The sequence below is a fragment of the Ischnura elegans genome, chromosome 8, assembly GCF_921293095.1.
Source record: "Ischnura elegans chromosome 8, ioIscEleg1.1, whole genome shotgun sequence".
Lineage (NCBI taxonomy): Eukaryota > Metazoa > Arthropoda > Insecta > Odonata > Coenagrionidae > Ischnura > Ischnura elegans.
This window is the reverse complement of record NC_060253.1, coordinates 39,991,323-40,003,611: the sequence shown is the minus strand read 5'-3', so window position 1 is coordinate 40,003,611 and position 12,289 is coordinate 39,991,323. Positions and strand designations below refer to the sequence as shown.

Genomic DNA, 12,289 nt, shown 5'->3' with positions numbered 1-12,289 from the left:
TCTTTAAAAGTTTCGATATTTTCGAGATAATCGATCAAGCTTTCGATACAAAATACAAGCGATGCGCGCAATCTGGCTCGAACGAGCGCGCGCGAATCGTCCCTAATCAAGGAATGTCATAATAATCATCTATTCCTTCTAAAGAATTCCGTATTCCTTTCGGAAGTAATGAAGGATATTATAAATGGTACAATGAACTTTGGAGAAACAATATTTCCTCTGTTAAAATATTTTGTTTGTTTTGAGGTGCATAATTGTTTTAACTAAAAATTTTACAGATCGCATTCGTGCTCTTCGTTCACAACTTGATGAATCCAGGTTTCATATGCTGCTAAGTAACATTTTACTCTCCTCCCTCAAAGAAGCGCTTGATAATGAAGGGCTCAGTAGCTCTATTGCTGAGGTGAGTAAATTTTGTGTAGCTGTATCTCCAAAAGCTGATCAGCAGATATGTGCCACAAAAGAATAAAGAACGAGATGTGCAAAGCGAGGGAAGCTAGATAAGTGTGGTTGAATAACTATACGAACCCAAACAGAATGATAGGAAGGAATTTCTAAGAGACATGGTAAATATATAGCAGTGGATGAATAGACACTAGAGGAGTGACTTCTGACTAGATAGGGAAACGCTGGGAAGGAAGATGGTCCATTTTTGTGGCTTTGGTCTGTGCACCATTTTCCTCATAAAAATTTTCCAAAAGTTTATCTACATCATCCTTGGTGTTACAGCCCATGTAGGGGTTTGGCCTCGAAAATGATCTGCCTCCATTCATTTCTATCTTCACCTCTCACCACCATCTACTGACCCCCAGTCTTCTCAAGTCAGCCTCTTCATCATCAACTGACTACATTCGTGGTCTTTCTCTGCTAATCTCTCCTGGTGTTCCAGTATAAAGGGTTTTGATTTTCATGCTTTCCTCTATGCTGAGAATTAAAAATTTATTGAAATGGGATTTTTTAATGATTTTACCCCTAGTGTACTCCGACCCTTGAGTGATACAGTTTTTTTTTAGCAGAAGCTATTTATGTTTTGTCTTTAATTTTTTTTCAAATCCATGGGAAATTTAATGACCAATCTGATAATGGAGATACATAGTTTTTTCTAATAGTACCATGATCATGTATATTAGAATTGGTGGAGACTTGGTTACAGTTATTTTTATAAGCGAAATAAGTTGGTTTGTTGAACAGTTTGTCATACAGGTTGGATGGTTAAACAGCATGAGGTTGAGGTGTCATCAATTTATCTGCTCTAGCCTGTACATTTTCCATATTGGATAACTCAAGTAGTTGTGTCAGTTCAAAAAATGGAACAATATGGGTCTTTTCATTTTTCCAACTCAGCCATAATCAATCTTAGATAAAGTTGTGGAACCAGCCCATTATCCAATTACAAGAAAATAACCATGCCATAATAGCTATGCAAGTCACTGCTACATTTTTAAACATCGTATGTGCTTTACAGTGTCGTCCTCGGTGAAGATCTCTCTGATATATCGAATGAAAAAATCAAAAGGTTCTTATTGAGTGATAATTTCACCTTGGCAATGATTGAAATATGCCCAGAAGATCACAAATGTGTGTCAGCACTTGTAGTATTAGACCTCTGGAATAATTTATAAACTATTGTTGTGGTTAAGATGTATGTATTTTACATGTTATGAAACTATGTGCAGCTATGCTTCATCATTGAATATTTTTTCTGATGTGTTAAATTTTTCAATTTTGACTTTCATTTTCAGAAGATAAAAAAGGTTTTACTTTTTGGAAATCTGAAAGAGTATCTGGACGCTGCTCATTCTGGAGATGAATTTTCAACTGGAAGCAAAGGACTTCTTGGTATTTTAAAAAACACTGAATATGGGCCGAGAGTCAAGTTGACAGATGAAGAAAGGCCTACTGTTCTCGATGAGCTGAGGGGAATTATATCAATGACAAATGAGTTAATATATCAAACTTTTGCTCGATACCATCAGAGTGAGTTGAATAGACTGTATATTGGTAAAAAAATTATCATTGGACAGAATTTATTGCTAATTTTAATCTTCGATTTATTGGAATTATGTTGATATTTTCTTGTCTTACCTATCCATTATTTTAGGGCAACTAATGATGTATGATTTTTATCTCCATTCCATTCATTTTTTTGGTAATAATTACAGATGACTATTCAGAGGCAACAGATGAAAACTTAAAGGGCCTGCTTGAAAGTCTCAAGTTGGTAACAACGTCATCATTAATGCAGAATCATGATGAGGAGATTACAGAATATATTAGAAAATGCTATGAAGAAATCTTAAAATGTGAGGAAGTGCTTGATGTTCTTGTGAAAATGAAATTACAAGGTGGAGAACCATTGTTCACAACCATCAAAAGGCACAATAGTTTAGAAGCTGAGGCTATTCAGATCAAAAGCAAGTACGTCCAATCTTCAATTATTTCACGTCTCTCTATCGGTATCTTTTGGTGGAATCAAATTGATGAAGACATTTTTTTTGACGAGTCAAGCTGGCACTCTTTCTTTATCATCTGGTGTTCTACTAGTTGGCAATTCCTATACACCATTATACATTTGTGATTTTCTGGGCATATTTCAGTCATTGCTAAGGTGAAATTGTCACTCAACCTTTTCATTTTTTTCATTCGATTTATCAGAGAGATCTTCACAGAGGACGGCGCTGTGAGGCACATACGATGTTTAAAAATGTAGCAGTGACTTGCTTAGCTTTTATGGCGTGGCTATTATCTTGTAATTGGATAATGGGCTTGTTCCGCAACTTTATCTAAGATTGATTATGGCTGAGTTGAAACCATTTTTTGAACTGACACAACTACTTGAGTTATCCAATGGTGCTAGCATTTTATCCTCTTTAGGTCTTCTTAATTATCTTTTTATTATCCAATAATTTCTTTAGCAATTAAATCTGTTGCCTTCTACAAAAGAATGTGATCCAGGTCAAACCTCTACTTGCGTGATATGTGGCATGATGTTGTGGAAGTTATTTATATTAGTTAAGTAAGACATTGTGATATTTCCACAGAATTTATATTCATGCAATGTGATTCGTTGTTACAACAATATTTTCTAGTGCATCATGTGCAGCCAAGTTCTACTTTAGCTCCTTCCTTTTCAATTTATTTTCTGAATGTAGTGCTCTTATCATGTATTTATTTTTTATGTGGTTCTTTTTAAATGGAATGGTAAGTAATGAAATGATATTTTGTAGTTTGCCATCAAGGTAGAACAGTGAAATAAAAAGTGATTACTATTTCATATTGTTCATATACCGTGAGAAAAAAATCCTTTTATCTTAAAAACATTGAGAACACAGGTATCGCTACTCATGTAGAATCATTTTATTCCTTGCAATTCATCATATTTCAATAAATATGCATTCTTTATGCACGTTGTGGATTTTATAACATTGTTTAACTGTGAGTGTGTGAGTTTATTTTGTTCCCCTAAATATTGCTAAAATTATGAAAATCTTATGATGAGCTAGACTCATCATTTGACTGCATAGGTATATACTATATTGACTAAATAGGTATTTCCTACCACTAAAGGAAAGGGGTAAGAGGAAGGGTGGGGTTTTGATGTTGGGAAGTGGGAAATATCGTTTAGTGCATGGTCCATAAACGTACAAAATTGTCTGTTTCATTCAATTTTTATCACTGGGAAGTATGAAATTAAATGTTTGGGTAAATTGCTGGGCCCTCCATTGGAAGAGCTAGGGTTGGGGAAAACCCAAGCCTAAAAGAGAAGGAAAGGATGGGAAACAGTTGCATAGCCGCTTGAAACATTCTAGGTCAAGGGTCTTCAACCAGCGACCTGCCGGCTAATTTCTAGTGTACCCTAGAGGCTAAAGAAAATATTGTAGGGAACCTACAAAAATAAAACCAAACCTTGGCACACTCATCAAAAATCACATTGATTGAACTTTTTAAACAATTAAAATTTATTGCATTTTGAAATTAGATGCTTTTTTTAAAATTTATTGATGTGATGGTAAAGTGACGTAGAGCATTGTGGTCCTCTGGGCGATGTCAAATTGATTTTTGGCCCTTTCATTAAAAAAGGTTTAAGATCCCTGGTCTATGTGATTATAACCTCCAAGATAAGATTTCTGATAGCCTTGGGCAATACCTACTGCATACACCCCTTTCATAGTTCAACTGATATAATTTTTTCCAGTATATTAGGTTGGTCACCAGTTTTCCCAAATAAAATTCTTATTTTTTCTTTATTAAAAATCCTGCTTAAAATAGTACAGCCTGTAAAGCTTTACATGTATGGTTTCTCATCAGTCGGTTGGTTAGTTTCAGCCTTTGTTCATGAAGTTTCCAGCAGAAATATATGCAAGATTTTTGGCTGAGTTTAAAAGCAGTTCCAAAAATTATGACTCAGAAAATCACAGGTAATTCAATCAATATAAACACATTTTGAAGTTTTCCACTTATGATTGTTTAAAAATAACTTCTATCACAACAATATAAAGAGCACAGCCACATGCTATGATAGGGACAGTTCATGACTCAAGAGGTCAAGACGTTTTTCCCAAAGAAGTAACTAAATTCCCAATGAAAGGGGATAGAAGGCTGGGTTTCCCGATATCTCTTCCTAATTTGGACTTTCTCTTTATTAGGGCTCCACTCTCTCTCTGAAAAAGTTCCATCATCATCGTCACTGGTCAACATTGTACATGCAAATGTACGGCTGCAAGTCACAAATTAGAGAAATTTGATTTGTCGGAAGAGAAAGTTGTATTTATCATAGAGTGTAGCACTCCCTGTCAAAATTTTTCATGGGAAATAGTCCCTCTATCCGGACGAGTGTTTTATACTTGTCCCTCCCAGGTCGTGATCCCCCCTAAATTTGATGTTGAGCCCGCCTCTGATTACCAGTTCTATATATTTTACTTGAGGTTTTCTTTCCCGTTCTTGCCAATCCACTTGTCCCTTGAGGTCTTCATCAGTGCATCATTCCTTAAGGTATGGCTGATTAGTTTCTTTCATCTTCTTTAGGGTTTCAAGAAATTTCTCTTCTCTCCTAATTACTTATTTGGTTAATCTTCTTCATTCTTCTGTGGCATCCCTTTTTGAATGCTTTACACCCTTGATTTGTCTGCTGCTATTATCGTCCATGCCAACTGCCATAGAGAAGCATGCTCTAGATGTTAGTTTTAGTGAATTGCATCCTTGCATCAACACTCATGCTGTAATTTCCTGCGGCGAAAGATTATTCTTTTTGTGAAGTGCTATTAGTCTTTTTCTAGCCTATTGTACTAATAGTTTATTTTTTGCTTCTTCTATCGCTTATTATTCCGCTTCCCAAATAACATTATTCATTCACTTTATCCAGGTCTGTTTATTTTTTTTGTTATCTCCTGTATAAGCTGTACCAGAGACGGAATGAAAACTAAAGAAAACTTTGTAATTCTACATAAATATTTAATGTGCAACCTAGGTTTCGACGTGGAACGTCGTCGTCTCGTCAGACCTGAAACAACTATGTAATTATACTCAGAAAGAAAAGCAGGGTTCCCACTCTAACTACCTTATAAAATTCGTGGTTTTTTTCAGGTTTTCACGGTCTTAATGTCATCAAATTCACGGTTTGTAGATAAGGCATTTTAGGCAGAAATACTGATCACGTAACAATCACCGGCAGCGCGTTAACTAAAAATGTAACTAGCGCAACAGATGCCTTGAATGCAAATGCAGCAATGAAAATGCTATCTCTCATGGCATCATCTATCATTAGCAAAATTCAGGTCCGGCTAAAGGCTGTGTGTGGGAAAATGGAAAGAGCACGGTGGCAGGGAAGTGAAGAAGTGCCGATTTTTTGTCAGGGTTAATGTCTTCCAATCACAGGCTTAAGGTCAATGTGCTGTCATGGCACACAGACCAATACATAATTGCGCTTCGAATACACGTGTGCAGATAAATGCATGGACAGTGTCTGCACGTGACTCGGCCTTGAAACATGATCGAAATATCGATTTTTCTTTTAGTCTGTCCATTGTAGTTCTACAACCAAAGTTGAAAGATTTCTATGGTCTTATAACAAAATTCACGGCATATCACAGTGTTAAGGTTTTCAAGCCCCGAAGAAGTTAACATGTGCAATTGTTTCAGAGAAATATGTTTTTTTCCTAGTGACAAGCACTACAAATCTAATGGGAAGTAGGTATAGTGAAAATGTGAATGGATATCTTGATCCTGAGTAATTTTGCATTGATATCATGTTGAAGTTTTCATTTGGTACATGTAAAAACAGTGGAATCCTACTTAATTGGATGTTAAAATAATATGCATTTTCTTTGACAGGGAATTGCTGGCAGAAATTAAGAATGAGATATTTTCTGAGGGAGGCACAGCAGCTTTGGAAATTATACAAGTGAAGCAAAAAGAAGAGATGGAAGCAAAAAAGTTGGAGATTAAAAGACTAAAGGAGCATTTATCAAAGTATGAAAGCTTAAAGGATGATGGATTTGAAACTGTCGTGGATGAATACTTGCTGGTTGTCCAAGATAAGAAGGAGAAAGAAAAGCAAATGGAAGAGGTGATGTCTCTCAATTTGATAATTTAAATACAGAATTAAATCACTTGATTTAAAGAAATAAGAATCTGGTGATCTAAGTTAATGTAAGAAATTTCCTCACATATGTATTATGTACTAATTTTTTAAAATCCAGTATACAAGGAACTGAAACTGTTATTTTATAGATGAATTTCTTCCTCATGTACATTGGCCCTCTGAAAGTATTTACTCAATTAATTAAGAATAGAGACATGCCATCCCACCAACTTATTTATGGCACATTCCAATCGTTGTTGAATGTTAATGAGACACAAATCAGGGAGCTACCATATGTACCTACTATTAGGTGTGCAACTTAGTTCCCGCTGTTTGTTATTAGATGGCCCTAGCAGTGATTGCAGGTTGATTTTGACTCATTGGAAACGTCATGAATCAAGCTTAGACATTTGATAAACAAACAGGTTCATGACAATGGTGAGTTTGTGTTGGTGTCAAATCCTTAAAGCCATTTTACACGGAACACGGAATTGCGCAATCTGACGCACGTGCGAAGGCGTAATCAAAATTGCATCGTGTAAAACGGTGAGTTGCTAGAACACATGCGAGAATGCGTGGATGCGAGACGGCAAAATAGCCCCTGTTCTAATTACGTTCATGCATTCACGCAATTCCATGCCATTTTAGAAATAAATGCAGCTCTAACCTGCACAATTCCATGTCCCGTGTAAAACGGCCTTTATTGTTGCGTGAAAATGTCCGAGTTATTGTCAAGTAACTGTCGTTTGTGTGAAGAGTTGATTTTCTTCTTTAATTCGAATAAAACGGCAGTTGAAGCGCATCGAGGGCTCCAAAAAGTTTTCGGAGATGCTGCTATAAGTTACACAATGTGCTGTGATTGGTTCTGTCGCTTCAAAGACGGTCATTTCAACGTTGATAACCGTCCGCATGCAAGAAGACCAAAAATCTTCGAAGACACTGAAATGGAGGTATTGCTCTATGAATATCCATGCCAAACTCAAGAAGAGCTCGCTTCAGCATTAGGAGTTATTCGCGTAGCCATTTCCAAGTGGTTGCATGCGATAGGAATGATTCAAAAGTAAGGAACAAGGGTTTCTCATGATTTGAAGCCAAGGGATGTTGAGCAACGTTTCGTCACCAATGAAAAACAGCTCCATCATCAAAAAAAGAAAGGTTTTCTTCATCACATCATGACTAGTGATGAAAAATGGATTTATTACAGAAACTTAAAGAGAAGAAAGTCTTTGGGACTGCGTGGCCATACCTCTATGTCGTCGGCTCGGCCGATATTTATGCTGCGAAGGTAATGCTGTGTGTTTAGTGGGACCAGGTTGGTATCATTTACTATGAACTGTTGAAACCAAACAAAACCATTACTGGGGAACGGTATGGACTCCAATTGATGTGATTGAGCTGAGTACCGTGAGAAAAACGGCCACAATACAAGCAGTGTCATTCTACAGCATGACAACGCCTGACCTCATGTTGTAGAACCCCTTAAAACCAACGTGGAAACACTCAAATGGGAAGTCCTAACCCGCCCGCTATATTAATCAGATGTTGCACTGTCCGATTATCACTTGTTAAGTTTGATGGCACATGGACCGGCTGATCAGCAGAGAAGATCTCAAAAAATGGCTGGATTAGTGGATAGCCTCATAAGATGAACTACTTTTCCCGTAATGGTATTCAAGCTCTGCCAGAAAGATGGGAAAAAGTTGTAGCTAGCGATAGAAAATAGTTGGAATGATTCATTTGTAACAATTTTTTACAATAAAGTTGTGTTTTCATAAATAAAACAGCGAGAACTTAGTTGTGCACCTAATATGATAGTGATTCAGACTTGCCACTTTCCCTGGAGATAACAAGCGAAACTGCTTCGTCAAAAAGGGTAATAAAAATAATATACCTATTCATCTGTTGCATGAAGAAATTGTGGTTGACTGTGGCATGCAGTGAGAGTTTCTATGAACCAGAGGCCGATTGATATGCTGTGAGATGTGTAGGGGAGAGGAAGGGGCAAATCACTCATCTAGACTACCGACGAAACCCAAGTCTCAAGTGGCATCAGTGACGTAGCCAAGATGGGGTCTGGACCCCCCTCTGCCACCCAAAATAAAAAAAAACAATTATTTTCCTTCATAAAAGATAGCAAAATATTGAAAACTCATGAATTTTCAAGAAAATAAATTTTTTCAAATATGAAAAGTGTTAAAATTAGTTTAAAACCCATTTCTTAGTACCCTGTTTTTCAAAAATTTTCCCCTGATTCCCCCAGACAGAATTGCTTGGAGGGAATAGGGATTGCAAATTTTAATATTTTGCTGTTGATCTGTTCGTACATTTTTTCTAAATTATTACAATATTTTCCCTTAGATGTTTTTGTGACTCTGGAGAAGGAACCCTCAGTAATGAGTGCCAACTGTACGGAATGCCTACTCAGGACACAGACAGAGTATGATTCAGCTGCCGAATCACACACATTGAGGGTCCTCATTTCTCTTCCCTCAGCTCTCCGGGTGGACTTATGGCTCTGCTGATAGAAAGAGAAGGGCCTTGGACATGGCTCTGAGAACTTGAACGACAGTTTTTTTTCCTTCTCTGTCAGTTCCCTTTCTAATTTGAGGGAACCCAAGGAAAAGAACTTATTTTTTTACTTTTTTTGTGACTAGAAAGTATCATGTAAGTGAGTTTTAGTGCATTAGTGTGAGTAACGTGTATGTATCTTTCTTTCTCTCTCTACTAATTAATATCCTTGTATGTTTGTACTTTGGATGTGTATGGATGAACAAAGGAGTATATTTATACATATATAGTCTATACCCTTGTATATATATACATGTGTGTGGTTGAATGGCTGCATTTTAGTGTGCGAATAAAAGAAATTGGCAATATTCATGCCAAAAAGAAAAAATGCTTGGGAGCAAGATTTATTAGACCATATCTAATTGGGACAACTTGCTTGAGAAGATGCTTCATAGATTCCAAAGTTTCTATCATCTTAACACAGAGCCAGTCACTAATTTAAAAGCCCTACTGAAAAATCAGGCCATTTTTACCAAAATCATACATTATCAAAAATATTATCAGCTAAACTAAAAGATGAATACTTTATAGCACAAAGTATATTTTAATAAAAATTAACTTTATTCTTACTTATGAATGAGTTGAATAAAAACTATTCAGCACGTCATGTAACAATGAATGTCTACTGTATTTAGATAAATAAAAAAGTTGAAACAATTGATCTACAGCCTTTAAATGCATTACAATTTTTTGATACGCTCTATGTGAACTATTTGATCCAAGGAAATCATAAAAATGTTGTATTACAAAAATAGAATTTTTCTCAGAATGGCAAATTTGAAAGCATCAGGATACACAAAAACCCACTGAAATGAGGAGTCCTTCCTCATGCAAATCCCAGTCTCCTATCTCTGCACATACGTAACACTTTTTTGGTCCTTCTAGAATGGGAATGCTTTTAAGAAAATGTTTCCCTGATAATAGTGGCAATCGACCTCTACTGGCACTAGGTTGCCCCTCTGGATCTTCCTCAAATACTGCCGATTCACTTCATAGTTCTTTCATTACATTCACTTGTCAATGAAATATGAAATGCAAATTTACACCACCATTTGACACTACAATGTACTATTACAGCAAAGGACATTTTCTGGTGTAAAAGGTTGATACCAAAGTTTCCATAGTTCACAACATTTTTAGGCTTCGTTTTCTCTCTACCCTCCACTCAGTGAATGAACCCATTTCTGCCATGCGACTTGTACTTATCATGTACACATCCTTTTTTATTTTTCCATCGAAGAGCCAGGATGTACCTCTTCAGCGAAAAATCATATTTCCTAGCTAAAAACATCCCAGATGACAAAAATGGTCACTGCAACCATGAAGACACAAGGTAAGTTTTTTTTTCACATTTAACCTTTAGACATTCAAGGTTTATATTGGCCTTGTGTTTAATTTCATGTTATATATGATATTTTTTGTTTAAAGTATATTGCATAAACAAAAATCATTAAATTTACATTAAATTAATTTATAATCAAAAATATACATTTTATTATAAATAAAAAGAATTGGCCTCTTTTTCCAAATACCTGACGCATTCTTAAATCGGGCTTGAGCTTCCTAGGAGGGAAAACAGAAATTGGCATGAGATCGAATTGATTATTCAAAGAGACATACACCATTGCTAACCTCACTCACCGAACTTAAAAAGCAGCTTGTAGGCACACTTGTAAGTAATACTTTCTCCATACTATCAGACATACACACTCGGGAGTAATGGTGTGAAATTTCACTTCCATAGTCCATGTAATACAAAAAAAGGCCCTAACATGGAAGAATCATGATTTGTAATAGTTTACGACAAAAATTCAGAACTTGAAAAGAACTGCATGTGTGACTTGAAGGAACAAGTGTACCAATTTCATTCTTGCAACGAGTTGCTTCCTCACACATGGTTGTACAGACCCTGTAAACAAAAGAAAAGAGTTGTCTTACCCAAAATGATACCTTAAAAACCAACCCATCACTTGAACTAAAGTTTGCCCTAAATACGATGCTTACTATAAAGGCTGTTGTACTACGACGGCCCAGTCAAAATTGCATCTTGTAAAGCGGTGAATTGCTAGAACACATATGAGAATGCATGGACATGAGATGGCAAAATAGCTCCTGTTCAAATTTCGTTCATGTATTCGTGCAATTCCATGCCATTTTAGAAATGAATGCAAGGCTAACCTGCACAATACCATGTTCCATATAGCCTTAAGAAAGTTGATTCAAGCAATTTCCAGAAAATTATTTCTGATCGAGTTTAGAATAATAAAATTAGATTAATATGTAAATTGGAAATAAAAAAGGCCAGAACTTTAAGTGTGTTCCGAGGATTCCTTGATACTGCAATATATGAAACTTTGTAATGCTTAAGAGAGAAAGGAAATTTCACAAACTTAACAAAATGTTCTCCTAAAAAAATGAGAAATATATTCCTTAATTCGGTGGTTATCATTGCAATATAATGCCTAAGCCTTGGGAAACAACACATGAGCATGTGAGTGAAAAATATACAGAACATGATCAGTTATATAATCAATATAAGGCTGGCAGTGGTAGATTACATTACTTAAAAAGACAATTGAAATTTTGTATTAAGGTACTTAGATACAACTAAGAATTTTTTCGAATACGTGAATGGAAAAAAATAAATACCCTTTAAAAAATTTGCTATCCAACTTTCATTGGATAAATCACAAAAAATTAAAGCGTATTTCCAATCAAAAGACACTTCAAAAAGTATCCTTGACCAATGAGCTAAAAATAAATTGAGGACAAACATTTGTAACAAACTTTTTAGCCCTGATATCTGTTGAAATAAATACTGTTATAATATGAATTAATGATGCATTCATGCATCAATACATACTTACCAATTATAAGTATCCCCTCTCCTCCTTTCTCTGGTTATTCCACATCACCTCAGAGGTTACCAGACAGATGCGTTTCTCTTATTTTTTGGAGGAAATCATCCCAACGGGAAAGAGATCGCCATTAGCCCTATGAGAAACCGTTTTAATGTTCAATGAACAAGTTCTCTGTCAGGCATTGCCAGGAGGAGAGCATCCCACACCTGTTGAGGCAGATAAGATCCGGTCCCCTCACTGAGAATAAAAATGTTTTTTTTTAATTAATTTAACTGTGTAT

General features: G+C 35.9%; 1 protein-coding gene and 1 long non-coding RNA gene across 4 annotated transcripts; one reads left to right on the top strand and one right to left on the bottom strand.

Moving 5' to 3' along the window:
* The first annotated feature begins 60 nt into the window (after nt 1-60).
* Nucleotides 61-9,809, top strand: LOC124163285. Of its 2 annotated transcripts, none has more exons than XM_046540083.1 (6): nt 61-187; nt 279-403; nt 1,743-1,977; nt 2,163-2,418; nt 6,331-6,565; nt 8,939-9,809. In XM_046540083.1, the coding sequence occupies exons 1-6, from the start codon at nt 169-171 to the stop codon at nt 8,948-8,950; spliced, it is 882 nt and encodes a 293-aa protein (XP_046396039.1). In that variant the 5' UTR covers nt 61-168; the 3' UTR covers nt 8,951-9,809. The 2 variants fall into 2 exon arrangements, with proteins under 2 accessions (XP_046396039.1, XP_046396038.1); XM_046540082.1 differs by having other exon boundaries at nt 1,743-2,001.
* LOC124163286 lies at nt 8,957-12,239 on the bottom strand. Of its 2 annotated transcripts, none has more exons than XR_006865739.1 (2): nt 12,016-12,239; nt 8,957-11,057 (listed from the first exon to the last, which is right to left on the bottom strand). It is a non-coding gene; the product is annotated as an uncharacterized LOC124163286 (long non-coding RNA). The 2 variants fall into 2 exon arrangements; XR_006865740.1 differs by lacking the exon at nt 12,016-12,239 and adding an exon at nt 11,153-11,230.
* Between the last annotated feature and the right edge of the window lie 50 nt (nt 12,240-12,289).

What these genes read in the sequence shown, in the direction of transcription:
- LOC124163285 (XM_046540082.1), top strand. An exon ending in GTTGAATAGACTGTATATTG is followed by an intron (nt 2,002 to 2,162) that starts GTAAAAAAATTA and finishes TAATAATTACAG; the next exon opens with ATGACTATTCAGAGGCAACA. An exon ending in GCTATTCAGATCAAAAGCAA is followed by an intron (nt 2,419 to 6,330) that starts GTACGTCCAATC and finishes TTTCTTTGACAG; the next exon opens with GGAATTGCTGGCAGAAATTA.